Source organism: Egretta garzetta, unplaced genomic scaffold (assembly GCF_000687185.1).
Source record: "Egretta garzetta isolate BGI_Z169 unplaced genomic scaffold, ASM68718v1 scaffold245, whole genome shotgun sequence".
Lineage (NCBI taxonomy): Eukaryota > Metazoa > Chordata > Aves > Pelecaniformes > Ardeidae > Egretta > Egretta garzetta.
In genome coordinates, this window is record NW_009259721.1 from 975,211 (window position 1) to 994,585 (window position 19,375).

At 49.8% G+C, this 19,375-nt stretch overlaps 1 protein-coding gene across 1 annotated transcript in view; it reads right to left on the reverse strand.

Annotated features, from left to right (window-relative positions):
- Positions 1 to 15,390, reverse strand: part of CTTNBP2NL (CTTNBP2 N-terminal like) — a 19,308-nt gene extending 3,918 nt beyond the window's left edge. Inside the window, exons 1-5 of the mRNA XM_009639397.2 lie at positions 15,319 to 15,390; positions 14,428 to 14,535; positions 4,689 to 4,919; positions 2,230 to 2,337; positions 517 to 1,434 (exon numbers count right to left, since the gene is read on the reverse strand). Of these exons, the coding sequence (XP_009637692.1) occupies positions 517 to 1,434; positions 2,230 to 2,337; positions 4,689 to 4,919; positions 14,428 to 14,526 (1,356 nt within the window). The 5' untranslated portion in view covers positions 14,527 to 14,535; positions 15,319 to 15,390. The remainder of the gene's footprint in view (positions 1 to 516; positions 1,435 to 2,229; positions 2,338 to 4,688; positions 4,920 to 14,427; positions 14,536 to 15,318) is intronic.
- Between the last annotated feature and the right edge of the window lie 3,985 nt (positions 15,391 to 19,375).

A 19,375-nucleotide genomic window follows, 5' to 3' on the forward strand; every position in this document is an offset into this window, starting at 1 on the left:
TACGGTATTGTTCGAGCAGCTGCCGGCCACATCCATGGGGGCACCCAGAGAGGGGGCCGGGGAAGAGGTTTTGGTTAGCGGAGTAGGAGCAGCAGGTGACTGAGCGAGGCCGGGTTTCTTTGGAGGAATGGGTGGAGGGTTCCCTCTTTCTGCTCTAGGAATGGTTGGGGACTTAATTCCAGGAGACAGTGGGCTTAGCGGACTGGAACCCTTGCCAGGGCTTGGAGAGTGGCCAGATTCGTTTTTGGGGCTCACAGCATTTGCCAGATTTCGGTAGTCCGTGCCAAAAGGTGAGCTGTTAGGGGAGACAGGTTTGATAGGTCCCTGCTGGCTGGTGAATCTGGAAAGGACCTGAGTGACCGTATTGCGGGCCAGCTGCTTGGCGGCGGAGTTATCTGCTAGAGTAGGAGACAAATCCCGTGACGGTGGGCTCTGCAAACCACTCGACTGATGGTCCTGTTCCGCTTGAGACTGAAACTTGTGCCGAGCTGCATGGAAACGTTGATTGATCCCCACCTGGTAGGATGACTGGTAACCGGGGCTGCTCGCTGAAGCTCCCACTAAGCGCTTGGTCAGAACTGGTGAGGAGCAAGGAGAAGGTGTCAGCGAGGAGGCAGCCGTGCTGCTGGGAGACAGGGAGGCCCCACCAGAAGGGAGCTGGGACATCAGATGCACCGGTGACTCTGTTCTTACAGGAGAACTTCCATTCTCAACCGTGTTTTCTGAGGCTGCACCAGCAGATTTCTCCTTTTGAACTTGGGTCTCCGCCACATTTGTCTGCAGTAGCTCGCTACCCGTCTGCGCGTCTGTATCACAATGGCCGTTGGATTTTGCATAGGAGTGAGTAGGTGTCGTAGGGCTGGGAAGCACGGTGGGTACGGCTTTGCCGGTGCCGGCGGGATTCGCTCGGTCTGCCTGCAGACACTCTGTCTGGCAAGACGCAGACTTCACCGGGGGGCTGTCGGTTGCAACACCTCTGGACATCACCGAGGGGCTTGGCTGCGAAGGCTCGGTAGGACTGTGCTGCTGGCAAGAAGCCTCCAGCTCTTTCAGGGCTTTCTTCAGACATTCCACCTCCTCTTTGAGTGCTTTTGTACGGTTTTCTTCTCTGTTCAGCTTGGCTTTCAGCTGTTCTCTTTCAATGTCAAACTCCGAGAGCTGCTTTTCTACTTGTGCTTCCATCTGTAAACCCCGCTTCCTCTTGGACGCCAGCTCCTCTTCCAGTTTACTCACCTTACTCTTCTCTTTTTCCAATTTCAAGCTCAAGTCTGCTGTCTTCTGCCCCTCTTCAGCTGCTTTGGCAGTGGCTTTCTTGCACTCCACTACAAGCATGGACGACAGTTGCTTGTGGCGTGCCCTCTCCTCCTCCAACTGGCTCGACAGCTTCTTCTGTTCTTTTTCAAACTTTTTCACTTGGGATTTTTCAAACTCCAACTGGAAGAGAAGAACAAAAAGGACAGTGAGGGAACCACAGAACATCCTGGAAGTAAATGAAGTATAATGCCCTGAAAGGGAACGGGGTTACCACCTATCTTGGGGAAATTACACGGTAAAAGATCGGCAATGGCCAAGAAAGAGGTCCTTGCCCCAGGAGTCTGCCAGCCAGCCTTGTATGACGCAGGCTGCAGGTATTAAGAATTATTGCTTACTAGCAGTTTTATCATGTATGAAATTCAATTGACCTTCAGTGCGATACGCACCCAGCCTGCCACGTGCTGATGGAACAGGCGATCGCAACGCCACCTTCCGCCTCGGTTCCCGCTTCGTCGGTTTGCCTTTTGAAGGCATTTGGACTTTAAACCGCTGATGTGTTATGTATGTTTAATAAAGTCTACAGCGCTCGAGTAACAGAAAACAGTAACTTAAATATTTATTATGATCTCCGAATGACCCCCCCAGGAGATCTTTCATGACTGATTCTGAATTTTGAGTACTAGAGAGCCCCATCATTTGTAAGGGCAGCACTGTTCTCGAGAGCTTCTCAGGATTCAGGCTGAAGTAAGATTTCAAAGCATTCGATTGCCTATTAATGCTTTTAGCACTGCTCAGCTACCAAAACACCCTGAAGTTTTGGTATATCGAAGTGATAAAAGCTAGGGGCGCCTTATGGAGGAGGGAGGTCCCTACCACTCTTTCAAGGCGAAGGTGCCATTAGATGTCAGTACCGCATTCCCCGCCCGGGAGCCGGGGTTTCCGTGGGTTGGGCAATCACCGGCGTCCCGAGCGTACCTGCTGGGTGAGCCGCTCCCGCTCCTTCTCCAGCATGTAGGTGACATCATCCCCCTCCGCCGTGTCCTGGGCGTGCCGCTGCCGCTCCTCCTCCAGGTCCAGAATCACCTGCCAAACAAGCATCGGTCACTTCGATAGCTGGGCACACTCACGAGCTGGCACAACGCAGGGAGAGATCGGCGCCTTCGCACACGGTCTGAAGCCAAATGACACGGGAGAGCGGCCGCTGCAGCCTCAGACACCCGAATCCACCTCAAAATCACATAAAAGCAGCTTTTGGACAAGTTGCAGCACCACGTTATTATTTGGTGTAGGCGAGGCAGTTTGCGAAAGGAGTGAGGAAAACCTCCCCCGTATGTACCTTTGTTTCATTATTAAACAGCGAAACTGCCCGCTCTCCCTCCGGCCTGCAGGACAGCCTGGAGACGGCCACGTTACCCATCCTTGGCTGCATGGTGCCCTCATCAGAATTTCCTGGCAGGACCGTAAATACAAACCCCAGCAGGAGCAGCGGCGCTGCCCCAGAGACCGCGCACCCAGCAGACCCAGGGCACGAACAATTCCAAGGCGACGATCCTCGCTACGGTCTCAGCAGTCGCTCGCATACAGGCTTCTCCCCCGGTTTCTAACAGGGGATTTGAGGACTGCAGTGCAAAGTTTATTTTAAAGAACATTAATTTGTTCTTCCACTTAAGAACAAGATGAGCTCTTGAAATGAAACTGCTTGCCATAAGGACCCAGTTAAGGAGCTCCTTCAGCTTTAACGCTGAATTACATGAATAATTGAAATTCTATTAACTCAACAAAAAAGCCAGAATACAAACTTCCCAAGAGACCCTCCTGCATCTCACCACCAAAACTCTGGGCTCTCCCAGCTCATGCTTGCCATGAATTTAGCAGCTCCTCAAGCCTTCCCGAAATTGAAGCTTCCAAACAATGCTTAAATGCACAAGGAACCCTTTTACAGAGGAGAGGGGAAGGATAGAATGAGAAGGGGAAAAATATCCGACTACTGTAATAGCATGGTGTAGCCAGACACTTGGCTGAAAGCGAAACACGGCGCCTTGCCGTTACTTCCAGTGCCTTAGAGGACAAAGCAGAAGCTGAAGATGCCTCCAGCCGCCCACCCTAAGCCTGCGGTGCAGAAGCCAGGCTGGCTGGTTGCTCATGCCGTAGCAAGGCTTCCGCGGCAGAGATGCTCAGATTATTCGCAGGCTGAAAGGCACTTGCTCTATCTTAGCCCCATCGAAAGAGATTACGGGAAAACAAACTGTAGCCCACGTGCTGATGAGCAACGAAAGAGAGGGCTCAACTCTGAACCTCTTGATTAGAAACAGAATGCAACTCCTTGTTCTCGAGACCTTAGTACGTGATTTACTAAGTTTTAATCAAAGCAAGAGAGACGTACCTGAAAAAATACCGGATGGCATTGGCCCAGGCCCTACTCAAATGCACACTCAGACCTGACATCGTACAAGACCACTCCTCGACACCCGCGTAGTGGCACCACCTCACAGTCTGCCACTGACACAAGTGAAAGCAAAAATCCCGGCTAGTTTTTAAGACTGAAAAGAAGTATGGGAAGAGGTTAAGATCCAGTGCTGCAATGCAGGTGACTGCAGGGATGTTCCAGAGAGCTCCTCCCAGTTGCAGACTCCAGTGATGTACTCTTGGGCAATTATTCCCTGCCCTGACTACATAGCAGGGACGAATACTTTAATCATTTTGACTTGTTTAAATTTACCGCAGGACAAAACAAACATGTAAACATGGTTTGGTTTTTTAAAAGCTAACTCGTTATGTAAAGAGAGTAACATCGGGGCAAGACTCCAAGAAGCAGAATTCAGCGGACTCTTGCTTTCAGACTCGTGTGCAGCTTTATGCTCCTCTAGGAAACTATGGGATGCCAGAGGAGCAAACCTCCGCTGGAGTACAGCTTGAGATGTGGACCAAGCACTTCACTGGTGTCAATATATGTTAAAGCTATGTGGAAAGAATAATAGGTGCTTAATTAAAGAGGCCAAATAGCATGAAAAATAGTTGTGGTCACGCCATACCTTCTTAGGAAAGCAGAAGGAGGTGCACTCCCGTAAGGACCTGGTACCAGCTCTCCAACAATCACCAAGAACAGGTCACAAGCAGAATGGCGATACGTCTGCCGAGAGCCCAACCCTCCAAAAATCCCCTCTTACAGCTTGGTAAGCACTATACTTCCCAGCTGTGAGTGAGCTAGCTCCTTTTGTGTGTCCCCTGGCAAAAACATCTTGAATATATTTCAAATTTTGGAATTACAGTTAATAAGCTTACCAGCTACATTGTATTGACCGAGAAGTTTAAACAAAGGTGCAAAGCCCTTTCAGTTACCAAAACTCAAGGCATTTAAGTGTTTCTGCTGAAGTTACCCTATTATCAACACGCAGCAATTAACTTCTGCACAGCTTATTTGAAGCAAAACTTACCTTTCTGTGCCTGCTTTCCGCAGCAGCTAGCTGGGATAACATTCTTTCCTGCATATTCTTGCAGTGTTTCATCACCACTTTCAAAATAGATAAGGGATTGGAGCATACTGGTTGCTTTTCACCATGATTTCCTTCCTTCAGGGTCTCGAAGTCTCTCTGCAGAGCCATTAAGGGATCACTGATGTTGTACTTCCCATAGCGTTCTTCGATGAACGTGTCTCTGTGCTGGGCCTGCAATACAAAACCAAACAAAGTAGAAACAAAGGGAAGTCTTGCTTAAAACCACAGCATCTCCACCATGTATTGAGTCTACTAACACCCTTGTACCACAGCGACCTGCTGCCCGTGTCCATGAATTACATTCCACATCGGTGAAAGGAAAGAAGGGAAGTACCCATTCTTGCCCAACAAAAGATTTAATCATTTACTGTTGTTTCAGGGGAAGAGCAGTTGTGTGGCTGGCTCGATTATGTCACCATTGAAGAATTTAATGTTGAGCAATTGAAGAGTTTTACTCTCACAATAGCCTACAAATTGTTAATAAAATCCTTAATATTCTCATCCAGACTAAACAAAGTTCAGTTTCTCAAGAAGCAAGATAGGAGTGATTAGTTTTCTTCTGGTGACGTGTAAGAATTGAGGAAACGCACACGTAACAGGTTTTACATTTACAATGTTTAGAATCAGCCATTCCAGCTGGAAATCCATTTGTTAGGATACCAATGACCTTATCCTACTGGATGACTACTATAATGTTCTAAAAACCAAAGCACAATTCCAGACCATTTTACTATCTGTGTGTTTACCTCCATGCTTACCACCACGGTAAGAAGCCGTATGAAAACAGATATCCATGCAACAAAAGACCCAAGAGGGAAAATAGACCTCGCTTCAGAAGAGCCCTCAGAGCTGACCGATCCTGGCTCCAGGAAATCTGCTCATTGATTTCCACTGAAACTGTTACGGGCTAAATGCTGGGCACTCCTAAAAAACCTGTGACGGTGTTTGGTTCCTCTGCGGATCACCGACAGCACCATCCCACGCACGGCAGAGCTGATGCACCCTGCTAAGAAAGGACACCTTCCAAACCTGAGGTTTAGACGCGATTCTTCTCGGTTCGTTATAGTCATGGTAACCAGCCCTTGCGAGAGAATGAATTCCTTCACTTCTCTAGAGCATATAAATGGTTATGTACTGTTCTGCACAGTCACATTCCTAGTGAGGCCGGGGGGAATGACGTGGGCTTTCCGCTGCACCGGTCCCCTACGCCACCTTTCTCTGAAAGGCGAGAGCCCCAGCACCTTGAACCAAAGCATGCCATCACCTTTAAAGCAGTTTAATTCAAAGCACGCTTTAGCACGTCTAACTAGCACGGGTTACTGCCGTGACCGAGGAAAGCCATGGCACCGGCTGCGCTGCTCTTGGCGGAGCATGCGCGTGACGTGGTTTTGCTGCTCCAAACAGATGCTGCCCGCGCGCTCCCCGGCGTGCTTCGGCTGGCTGCGTACGCGCCGCGAGCGCCGACAGAACGTAAGCCCTCCGGAACGGCCCACGGTCGCGTCGCAGAGCTGGTGACGGGCTCTTGGCACAAGCTCCACAGAGCCCCAGCTCCGCCGATGCTGTGGAATGGCATTGGGCTGGCGCGGGGTGGAAAACAAGCTCGCTCTGCTCCGAACGCGGGGCGCGACTGCGGCAGCCTCGCTGCGCCCGGCTTCGGGGCCCTTCCAGCTGACGGGAACGGCGAGCTACCAGGGCCTGACCCGTTTCTTATGGGACTGCTTACGGACATCTTTTAGATGGCAAAGTCCCAGGCCGACCGATACGAAAAGACAAGGTCGAAGGCAGCGTTTCCCAGAACGGCCGTTTCGGGCGTCCCAGTAAAGCGCATCCAAGGCACGCGCTTCCCTCCGGCGTAGGAGAGCCATAGCGATGCCCTGGCCAGCGCTGGCGGGGACCTGCTGAAACAGAACAGCAAACTGCTGTGCCCGAGTGCCGGAGCTCGTGCTGACGGATCCAGCTTGGCCTCACGCACGCGGCTGACGAGCTTTGCTGGTCCTGCCTGCACCCTAAGATGCGACCACATGATCAGCACAAAAAAAAAAATAAATATATATATAAGAGAAGTCAATCTCTGCTCTCAAAGGGAGAAGTACATGCGTTACTTTGACAAGAGGCAGAGAAAAACCAAACCAGAATACTTTCCACATCTCCTCACTGCCCAAACCCAGTTAGGGGCATTCGTCCTCTGATACTGGTTCGGAGTTGCATTTTAACCCTTGCAGTAAACAGATCCAGAGGAACAGCTCGCACTCGCAAATACCCCTGCCTCTATCAGTAACATCCACCAGGAACAGCACACACCTCTGAGCAGAGCTTAAGGTATTGTTCTAACCTTACATAAAAAAAAAAAAAAAAAAAAAAAAGAGGAAGAAAAAAATCAGCCCTGGAAATGGGAGGGTGGCCCTGGATAATGAGCTGCCCCCAGCTTTAATGAATCACAGGAAAAACACAGGCTTTTTTTTTTTTTTTTTGAGGGGCAGGGAATCTTCAGTGATTCTGAAGGATTCAGAAAAATGACTCAAGCAAAGCTCCCTACAAGCGTGCAGGGAATTTCTAAGTGACTCAAGCATTAAAAAGTCTGCAAATACAAACGGGGATATTCATCCAGCTGGCCCAGCTGCTCTGACAGATGAGCTGCCCTTCCCCTAAAGCCAGCCCACCCCGGTGCCGGCCACGCCACCGCCACCCAGAACCCCGGCAGGAACCCTTCAGATGGGCACCAGTGCTTTAGCAGCGCAGGCAAACGGGGGGGCACTGGCAAAGTTGACTTCTGGGCAAGTTCTTCATAACCAAAGCTGAAGGAGCTGGGATTAAGGTCGCACCCACTGCCCAGGACCGCCGGTTGCTGGCGAGTCCGGCAGGCGCAACAGAAGCCGCGGTTTTGTCTCCGCTCCTCCCAGCGTCGGGCTCTGAACTCCGCGGGGTTTCGGCGTGGTTTGTTTCCTGCCTGGGAGAGAACAAGCAGTCCTTCCTCGCCACTTTGAGCAATGGAGCATTTTCCTGGACTAGGATGACAAACAGATGAGGCTATCACAACATTAATAGCTTTCTGAAGCCCAGCTATTTTTCTGTAGTAGCCGGCAGAGCATAAACATTTCATTAAAGTTGTCTAGACTAGGAGAAGTCTTAAACAGGTCATCCTACGCCGAGCAAATCTACTTTACAGGAACAAATCCAGTGCTTTGGCATTTGGGCCACTCGGAAAGGCAAATAGGGATTTTCAGGCTGCTGCCCGTGAGACCCCTGTGCTACGGGTCCCGCGGGGCGGCCACCTCTGCCGCCGAAATAACCAGGACAGCTCTTCTAAAATTAAGTCACAGCACAATAATCTACAGAGGTTATTTTATACAGGTATCGAACTGCCACATGCACGAGTGACTTCTCCCACGGCTTACGCTCCCCACCGAGGCAGCCCTTCAGCTCAGCAACTCCCACCCACGCCAGAGGACACGCACAAACATCTCCTGCAGTTTTGATTTTGCCCCGTCTGAACTGGGATTCAGTCCTAAATATGGGTCTTGTTCAACTTTCAGAACAGCAGTAACTTGATGGTGGAAGAGAAATCATCTATTAACGAGCTCAGAAAATCAACTCGGACCTCAGATCGCAGCATCGACCTATTCAAACACATAAATCCCCAGGAAATCAAGCTTTGCTAATACGGAAATAAGGCTACAAAAAGCATTGTTAACTGAGGAGTGGCAAATTTAATCTGGAAAACCAGAGAGCGCGTGCAGCCTTCCAACAGCAGCAACTGCACTTGGAAAGAAGGTGCAACGTGCTGCAACTCGGGAAGCCTCTGATCGAGTGTCTCCACCTGCATCGCCTCAAATACGCCGACGTACGGGTTTCCTATCAGAACATTTGAACCCCAAAAGCAACTAAATGGACTATTTGGTGATTGAGACGACTGCTAAATTGCCCTCCCCCAACAGGAAAAAGGATAACATTGAAGCTTGGGCTGCTCTTTAAAAAAGGAAGCAGCTACGCACGTTAACGACTCATAATAAAAATACAGCTCCCGCGGATGAGCAGAGAGGGCAGCGCTCCGAGCTGGCCGGCCTTTAGCTCCAGTTTGGGCAATTACCCCTGCCAGTCCGAATGAAAAGAAGGAATTCTGATTTTATAGAGCAGAAGCAATATCTGACACAAGGGATGTTTCCTGCGCCGGCAGGCAAAGCCAAGGCTCCCCTCGGTTAGGGAAAAGCTACTGTTTCCTCCTAGGATTTCTGGACTGCTTTGGGATGAATGCTTCCCATAATCTATTCGTGTAATTTTTTTTTTTTTTCATAAAAGATTTCCTTTTAGTGAAGCCTTGTTTATGAGACAGCATTTTCTCTCTGCCTTCAATAATCTTTACAACTTGTTTTACTGGAACATCAAACGGGGAATTTCCAAGACTTGTTTCAAGTATTTTTTTGGACACAAAGTAGAATACTGCTCTTGCCTGTAATTTTAGAGTTTGGGTTTTAACCCTCGGCACACAAACACGCTGTTAATTAACTGGAGCTGCCGTGCATGCAGTTCTCAGTAATAATGTGCACAGAAGTTCCTCCTTGCTGTTGCAGCGAATGGTATAAGCTTTAAATAGCTTCTTACGGCCTTGAACTTCCTTATTAGCGTCTCTCCCCAGACACAGATACTGGGAATTAAGACAAACCGAGGCCGCAGCGATTGCTGACAGAGAGAAGGGAAATGGGGGTGGGGACCACTCGCTCGGCATGAAAATAAACGTCAAGATGCTGAAGCAGGATTCAGAGCCTTCAGCTCCGTCTCCAAAGCAGTGCCTAGCAGAGATCCACGCAGCAGCAATCAGATTGCTCAAATACACTATCTGCCTTAATTGCCATCATTATACCTAGTGACCAAACCAGATAAACGAGCGCTACCCAGATTTGCCCACGTAAGACCTGTTATCAGCTTGGAAAAGGGGAAGACGTTTTCTTGGGAAATGTCAAGCGGCACCGAACTGCAACTCCATTCCCTGGGAACAGACCGTGCAAACCCCAGCAGGAGCTCCCAGCACCCTTGCGACGACGGCCCCGGGGCCGCACCGTGCTCGCCGCTCGCTGTTAAACAGGGAGCCCGCCGGCACCGAAATTCAGGGCGGGAGCCATTCCAGCGGGGAAGCCATTCCCACACCGCTGCTCGCTCAGGACCCATCTGGGCACGGAGAAGGTAGAGGGAATCGGCCTTTCAAAACCACTGGCAACCAGTGCTGCTGCAAGCAAGAAATAAACAAAAAATTCCCCAGGCTTGCAGGGAAAGCTGTGCGAAAAGCCCGCATTCCAGCGGGACAGTGCCCATGGGAACGCTGCTCTGTAAGCGATGCAAAAGCGCATTTTGCCCCATCTGTGAAAGATTTACCAGCATCTGCAGCAAGGTTTTATGTTACTGAACTTTCATTTAAACAAGAGGTAGACTCTCAGTTTTTGAGACTGCACTGTAAACTTAATTTCTCAATCCACTGACAAAGTGAACACTTAATTCTGCAACGCATTAATGCTGCTTTAGAGAGTGAATCACTGAATTCAGAAGCAAAGCGATGGGTACCAGCTCCCCATCATTAACACAAAATAGTTTCTATTCCAGTGTAAATCGCCTCAGGCCTTATTAACATAAAAGAATTAGCCAGAAAGCTGTTCCTGTTTTCTAGAAGTAAACAGAACTTCATTTCTGATGTATGGAAAACTCTCCTTTACAGGGCAGGGGGTGGGGAACGAAGCGCTCCGACAGCGACAGAGACCTCTTGAAACATGGAATTATTTCCAGGCACCGTGTGCTATTGCAGAAGACGAACCTGTGGTTCACACACGCAATCCTTGGCACGTCCCTTGCATTTGTCCATGCAAATCCTACCTGGACTAAGGACAGAGAATCCGGCCCTTAGTGTTATGCAACTCTCTGACAGCATCTGGTTTTCTGGATGATTTAAATCCGATTATAACTACAGGAAAAGGAGCACAATAAGAAGTGAGACTTAAGGCCTATTCCGAGGAGAACATTGAGATTTATGTAGTGGACAGGAAGCTACTTTCAGGCAAAAAAGAAAAAAGCTTTTTTTCAAAGAGGTTTTTAAAAACTGAAGCACTGGAAAGCAGTATTTTTGAATACTGTAGATTTGGTTGCTTAACCCTTTATACTAGTTTCTCCTGTTTGAATCAAAGTAATGCTGCAATCTGAAATGGGCATCGGAAGTCAAGGCCAGGTCCACTGCAAACGCACGTGGAGAGATGATGGTCCCAGTCACAAACACCCACCACTCACTTAAAAGCTAAGAAAGGCAAGAAAAAAAGTAAACCACAGAAAAAAACAAACCAGCAAAGGAAAGAACTCAGCAAGGGCAAGGCGTAATACGGTAGAGGCTCTGATTAGAGGTGACCTAACTACTGCTCTTTACGATCTGAACCTGAGCAGCAGGCAAATAAAGCTCAGTTAAACCCCGTCCCCCAGCAGGCAGGGCAGGGCTGCTGCCTCCAGGCAGGGAGCAGGGAGACCCAGGCAGCAGCGTGGGGGAGAGGGTGAAGATTTGGGGAGGGGAGGTGAAGAAAAGAGAGGAAAGCGAAGGAGCAGATTAAGCAAGCAGTCGCTGGAAAGCCAGGCTCAGCAGCTTGAGTTTGGAACGGGGCCAGTGCCAGCCAACAAGTGGCCTGGTATCGTGGGGGAGAAGGAAACTATTTTAGGCTTCATCATCCGCATGCATGGATTCTCTCTGCCAAATGCCAGATGCTAAATGCTTTTCTCCAAGCAGGCAGGAATATCAATTATTGCAGACTGTGCTATAATCAAACTACAAGTTCACCGACTAAGGCGGTCTCTTTCTCTGCAAGCGCTTGGTCTTTCCTCTAACACACCAAAGGATCTGCCTCAAACATCTAGGAAGTTCAGAAGCATTTAAATCCGAATTAGAAGTCAAATCAGCCCACGAGGGGAAATGCAATTTTTCTTACTATATGGGAAGTAGGCAGATAAACCTCTGATTTTTAACCACCGGCATCTATGCACGCAACGTAACTGCCCGAGGAAACCACCGCCGTTGTGGAAGGTCATGCAATCCTCCAGCAAAGGTCCAGCTCCCCTCCGCCTCTTCCCAACACACGCGTGTGCTGCACAGACACCCAGGGGTGCCCAGAGAGCTCCCACTGCTCCAACCCTCGGGAACGGGGGCAGCCGCCAGCCCCCAGGCAGACGATTCCTCCATGCATGGAACCACCAGCCCGGGATGGGCCGGCCCAATCTATCCGTCAAACTCAATGCTCTCGGAGCACCGATCTCTCGTGCAGCCTCAGCAGGCTTTTTCTTCAGGGCGGCATTTTCACGTGTAGCAAAACGTGAGTAAACAGACCGGCGAGGTGGGTTTCCCTTTAAAACATAATAAACCACAATAAAAGTATTTTGGCCAGAAAGCTGTTACCGCAGTTACTACCAGTAAACAAAAGGAAAAGCACAGTAAGGCCAGAATTTCTCTAGCTGTATATTCCAAATAAATGGACAATACAAAGCTGGGAGGCTTCGGGAACTCCGTCCAGCCAGCAGATCAAGGAGCAACGTGACTTTTTTTCCTTTCACGGATGGAAAGGGCCACGCAGCCTCCTGCCAGCAGGAAGCCGGACTCGAGCTGTGACGTCCCTGAACACAGCTCTTGGACCCGAGCGACGGCGCAGCTGCAGACCCCCGGCACGGGCCCGTTCCGGAGGGCTTTCATTTTCCCGAGGGGTCGCGCTCCGGGCTGCCGGCAGCCGATGGCCGGGCTGGCAAGAGCCAGCTCCGATTCGAAGCTTTTCCTGCCCTTGTCCTCCTGCCTTCAGCTCTCCTCGCGTCCTTAAGGTGAAATATTTCAGTGTCTCCCTTACAAAAGAGGGGAAAAAAGCACTAACCTTTGATTAGCTTGGTATTTTATACTGCGTAATTATCAAGCATAGGTTACAGTTTCATTTAATTTCTCCTCAGTCACGAGTACCTGACAGACCATGTCAAAGGCCATTCTAACTCCATTAATCGCCTCATGCAGGAGGCAACTGCAGGTTAAATTTCAACAGAAGAGGTAATTGCTTTCTGCTAGTGGAAGGTACCCGTTAGGAAGCCTTTGGAATGGGGCTGCTGCATTCCTTCCCCTCGGTCGCCCTGTGCTCCGTTACACGCGCTTCACACCGCGATGCTCGTTTTGGTAACACGTTATTGGAAGGCTGATCCCAGGACAGAGGAGGAATTTGCGTCTGTTCCAAGAGAGGAGCCAAGCCTTCCACCCCATCAATGGTTTTGAGATGGTAACAATATTCTTCCAAAATAGAAAGCCTATCTAAATGCAAAACCAATTAACATACGTAAGGGTCCCAACTGTTTCGGAGGAGGATCTCCCTCCTTTCCCCCAAAGGTGTCTGTATCTGGAACCCAGCTACAGCAGCTTTTGCTGGAAAACCAAGTCCCTGCAGCTCCCAGGCCTGCGAGCTGCCATCCCTCTTCCGAAACAGCTGAAGTTTAAACGTGACGAGCAGCGGCAGCTCAGCTTGAGAAAGCCTTCAACACTCAACCCCACCACAACTCCGTTCTTCAAAAATCGACCCTTTCCAGCATTGACACCGCTATTTTTTTTTTCCACCTTGCTGAAGCTGAGTGTCAGCTAAGCATCCTTCCAAAAGCAGCAGTATTACCCATGGGCCACACATTTTTCAAGTATTTTCTAGGCTCAATGTTAACTCACCAAGCCGGCCACGGAGTGCCGCAGCCCACGCTGCCCGAGGAAGGGAAGCAGAAGCCCAGAGCCAACACCACCACGGCCACGGCTTCCCTGCAGCATGAGCGACCCCTGCAAGGAGAGGTTCGGCTTGCTCCAGCACCACCCCCTGCCTTGTCCCACCCCGACCACGACAGCCACGGCGTCAGCCGCACCGACACGGGCTGAAACTAACTTTTTCGATGGGCTACTTTTAGCTGGTATCTGCTTCGCCGGGAGGCTACGCTAAGGCTTGTGCCAGTGAAGGGAAGAAGGAGCAGCTGAGCAGACAGGTCTGGGGCTGTGGGCAGCAGCGCCAGCTTAAAGTGCCTTAGCACAGGACAAAGCCACGGATGCTTTTGTCTTGGTGTGACGCTGTTCTCACTGAAAGACTGACCTGTGGATGGGCTACTTTTAGCTGGTATCTGCTTCGCCGGGAGGCTACGCTAAGGCTTGTGCCAGTGAAGGGAAGAAGGAGCAGCTGAGCAGACAGGTCTGGGGCTGTGGGCAGCAGCGCCAGCTTAAAGTGCCTTAGCACAGGACAAAGCCACGGATGCTTTTGTCTTGGTGTGACGCTGTTCTCACTGAAAGACTGACCTGTGATCCCTCCCGGCAAGAAGAGTTTCTGCCTTAGGAAGCCCTGAAGGAGAACAAAACCAACAAAGGAAGCCTGATGGACCTCTTACATTTCTCACCACAGCAGAAACACTTGGTTCTTTACCAGCAACACGTGCCCCACGCTGGATTTCAACACTGAGATGCTTCTTGCAGCCAGCTTCCAATGAAGAATTCCAAGATGCAGAATGACACACAGCATCCACTATCTAATACTGCTGATATTGAGATGGGATCCTGAACCAGTCATAAATCTTTGCCACTGAACTTCACCTTGGACGCAAGCGCTCTGCGGGAACTACAGTAGCACCAATGTCATTTTTGTCTCTTATCGTGGTACTCACAACATACCTTTAAGGCTTCTATGACAAGATCTCTTGCTTCTAATTCTCCCTCAAGAATGCTAAACAGCGTCAGTAGTTCTGGTTTGCTGAGTTTTTCCAGATTCATCCTGAAAAACTGAAAAATAGAACAGAGATTACTAGGTATTTCTTTGTACATTAAAATCAGCATTCCAAGCAACGACGTATGATCTCCATTTAACTTCAGCTTCCAGTTTTTTTGGACTGCAAATTTCCCGGGGTGGGGGGAGAAAGGGGATATGCAAGGCAAACATTTTAACTCCCCAGACCAGCCGTAGCAGATGCATTTGTCACCTTTTCCCAAGGGGTCAGGAGCATACGCACACCCAGGTGGCGCAGGCAGGACGTACGGGCTAACACGACAGTAGGATATGCACCGAGAAGTAGCCAGGAGAGTTACCAGGAGAGGGAAAACTATGGACATCTAAAAGCCATACTACTGCAAATTACACATCTGGATCACACAGCTGCAAACATCACCGAGACGAGACCGAAGAGCTGAGATGACCGCGGTGCAAACCGGGCCACCTACACAAACCTCGGGGTAACGCTGGCATTTCAGTGCTGCCATACATTTCCGAGGAGTGCCATTAGGCATTGCTGATGGCACGGGACCAAACCACTTTACAAAAATCAATGCCACAGAAAACACACATTTAATTACGATTCTTTCAAACTGTTTCAATATCACCACCCTTTATTAAATATCATTTTACTGCCCACGTAAGAACAAAGATCCATCCCCCGAACTGCGCGTACAAAAAGCTTTTCTTCCCCAGCACCTTAACGTTGCCGAGTAATAAGCTTTTTTATTACATTATTTTGTTAACAAATGGCAATCATTTCACAGACTAAACCCTTGTCTCCGACGCAAACGCACCCGCTGATGATAGTCCTGTGTGCTGCACAAGCAAACGTTCTCCTGAGTCCAAGTCACAGCCGCCTTTTGCCACTCTCGGTATCAACTCGAAGGCGCTACAGCAGGAAGCAGCTACTCAGGATCAACCTCCCCTTCACTGGCAAGTGAGAAGGGGTTAACTGAAACCTTTCCTAGAGAAGCCTATCCATCCAAAACCTTCAGCTGAACTCCCATTTTTCTGAAGTCGCTGCTACTTTACAACCGATTTGCATAACTGCGCCTTGGAGAATTGCACACGAACGCAAGTTCTGTCTTGTTTACGCCAGAGCAGTTTTCCAGCTGCTGGGAACAGAAAGTTCTGCTTCCCGAGCGGAGCAGGTAGCCTTCCTACAGATCCAAGATCTGCTTCGTGCCCCCCCAGCCAGCAGGCAGGTTCCTCGCCATGCAGTCACGGTCTTGCTTCACGCAGCATTTAACATGGAATTCCACACAGCAGCGATGTTTCTTAGGGACTTTTCTGGCCAACCCTGCCCATGGGCATGGGCTGCTCAAGGAACCATCAGTGGAAGTGACCACGACTGTCGGGGATACTGGGGATGTTCCAAAGCCAGTTTAACTGGACACCACGGATCCGTCAGCCTTGCACGTATGTTCCCTATTGCAGATCCATTCATAGAATCATAGAATAGAATCATAGAATCGCTTCGGTTGGAAAAGCCCTTTAAGATCATCGAGTCCAACCTTTAACCTAACCCTGCCACCTGACCACTAAACCCTGTCCCTAAGCACCTCATCTGCCCTTCTTTTAAATACCTCCAAGGATGGGGACTCGACCACCTCCCTGGGCAGCCCATTCCAGAGCCTGACAACCCTTTCAGTGAAGAAGTTTTTCCTAATATCCAACCTAAACCTGCCCTGGCGCAGCTTCAAACCATTCCCCCTCGTCCTATCATCTGTTACCAGGGAGAAGAGGCCGACCCCCCCCTCCCTACAGCCTCCTCTCAGGTAGCTGTAGAGGGCGATCAGGTCTCCCCTCAGCTTCCTCTGCTCCAGACTGAACAACCCCAACGTATATTCAAGAGGAAAATACAAGAGCGGAGTGTTTGGTAAACCTGTTCAGATCAGTTGTAATTTAAAAAAAAAAAAAAAAAAAAAAGCCTGGTCAAGACCGACACAAAACTGTAATTTAGGAGACTCTCTGTGTTGCCTCCAGTGACATTTCAGCCGGCCAGGGCAGCGATGGTCGCAGTGCAGCAAGAGCTACGCTTTCAGCTCAGCCGGCGACCTTTACGGGACGCAAACCTGGCCCTCTCCCCGGCTTCGGCTACGCCTGCGGCCGGTTCTGTCGCCACAGGGAGCCTGCCCAGCTGCGATGGCGTGGAAGGAGCGCGACTTACAACTTGTTGTTCTTGTACAAAAAGGGAGGGAGTGCAACAGCAGCAGCAATTTAATGTTAATACGTAAATAAGCAGCCGTACGGGGCGAGAGAAGAGGGGACCCGTTTTTAGCCTTGAACAGTTACCATGCTTATGCTGGTACCCAGGCCTGAGCTGCATCGCTTCCCTGGGCAGGTTTTACATCTGGAACATCTGCGCAGGAGATGCACGGCTTAATCTCAAAACCATCTCAGCCCTTGCTCAGACCAAATTCCCAGGTGCTAAGACTGAATCAGCACCGGATGGGAAACAGCAACAACTTCTTTTTGCCAGGTACTCATCAAGCTGCAGTAGTTTTGTGGCAGTGTAAGCCAGAACTAAAAAGGAAAAGTTTTCTTTGAGATCTTAGAACAAAGCCTATCATCCAGCTCCGTTACCCCAGGACAGTCAACTCTGGACATGGACTTCCCATGCGACGGTGTCCGTGCTTTTCCCTTGCAGGGAGGTGACCCGGGAAGGCGCAGCTGCACCGTTCCCTTAGCGCCCAGCTCAAAGCCAGGACAGCTACCTGAGCAGTAACCATCCCTATCCTATATCCTAAATGCTCCCGTTGTACCTTGTACTTCCCAGTGTTATAGAAATAAGCTGTGCTATTCTTACCACGCCTCTACGGCTATGGTCTTTAATCAGCTTAATAACAGAAACAAGCCCCGTCCTAAAATAAACGGGTAAAAATACTTACAGAAATAAAGCGCAGGAGCCAGACGCACAGCAATCATTTATACAACAACAGGTAACATTAAAAATACAAGGTGGTAGAGCCTCAGCTCCCCTGGGCGCAGCACGCGGCGACAGGAGCCCTTTAGCTGCTCCGCATCGCCGCCGAGGCGACAGACTGGGGGCAGATGCTACAAATAAAGGCACTGCCCTAAAAAACCCCACTAAATTGCACTTGTATCCTGCACTGGTTTACAGGGAACTGTTTAACGCGTTAGAGCACGCCTGGCAGATACCGGTAACGCCGAATCCGTAACAATCCCAAGCACTCCCGTTTCGGGCCACTCAGTACCGGGGAGCTGGAAAATGGAAAAAAGCTCTATCCATTTTACGTTGTTATTTTACAAGCACAAGGAACATCTCTGGATCAAAGAGCTAATAAGCACGTATCCAAGCTCCTCCTCCCCCATCCCAACCCGCATCCCTTCCCAGCCCTGCAGTGTCACCGGCTCCCGAGCTGACCTTTCCGAGACTGCTTTCGCTCGTCCCGACGGCCCTGTGCCGTCCTCGTCCCACTTCTCAAGAAAAGATCACGCCAGCCCCATTCAATTACCCAGTTCTCTCCCTGGCAAACAGATCTGTGCTCGTCACCCGGGGAACCCGACCCATTTTTTCAGCACCTTTAACCGAGAGAGGGGGTTTCACAGCATTAGAAACAACACCTAGAAACACCCAGGGCATATTCACCCCTTTGCAGTCAGGGAAATACCCCGACCAGTCCAACCACACAGATCACAAACCGCAGGGACCTCATTATTTAGGCTGATGGTATAAATATTTTCCCCGAGTCTGATACACAGCACCATTTTTGGACAATAAGCAAGAGGTCAGAGCATAAACAAAGATAGTTACTGCTGCCTAAAGGTAAACTTCCTTTTAGCTATGCTACGGACCGTCGCAGAGTCTCCTCGGCAGACCCACGCCCGCCCTGGGAAGAGATAAAACTTCTTTCCAAAGTTACTTCCCAGTATTTAACTGAAAATAAATATCAACACCAGTTTAAGCGTACACACAACCACGCAAGCGAACAAACCAGGGTAAGTTATCTTTGGCACGCACCACTTCAGGAACAAGAGATAAGCTTCTGGACCGCGGCCGCTCCTCCGTGCGCTGAATCACGCTACGATGACTGCGAAACCATGGGAGGTTACATCTCGCTTGGGCTCACAAACATAAAACCGAGTTAACCAACGTCGCCAAAGTGAAAAAACTTCACCCGCCGACTTCAGCGACGGCTTGAGTCACCGCGCGGCGGGCAGGAGCCAGCCAGCAGCAGCCGGAGCGCACGGCCCCTGGCTCGGGCTGGGGAGCGTGACAAGTGGAAGCTTCAGGATGCCCTGCAAGCGCCTGGCTCTAAACTCTTCTACTTTTTTTTTAAAAATACTGTGAAGAACACAGCTTGTCGTTCCTTTTTCCTCTGAAGGAGGGTATTTCCTTCCACAAGCCATGGGTACGGCTACGCCAATGCAACCATGCCTCTACGTCTATAACCCTGGATCAGCCTCAGGTTTTTTTTTTTTTTTTTGTCCTGCCCCTAAAGAGGAACTGATATTTTCCAGGAGCTTGCATGGGCAGAATCACGTTCATGCCAGAACCTAAACGAGCAGTTTGAAAACTCTTGATAGACAAGTTTTTAAAAACGCTGCTGCGTGTGTAGCGTGATGTTTGAGCTGTTAAAATAATTACACGATACGTTTGTACAATACAACAGGTAACACACACTTAGTACTCGTGCACCCACAATGCTACCGGGCATTGCATCAGAACCGTGGGGAATTCGGTTAAAACGAGCAGCGCCTAAGGCCCCCACCTCCGTATCCTAGGACTAAAAGGGGAAAGGACACCCACCCCCCAAAATCCTCCCCGCCCAGCTATTTCCCGAAGCGCTACTTTGCATGAAGCAAACCCAAAAAACTCTCGTTCAA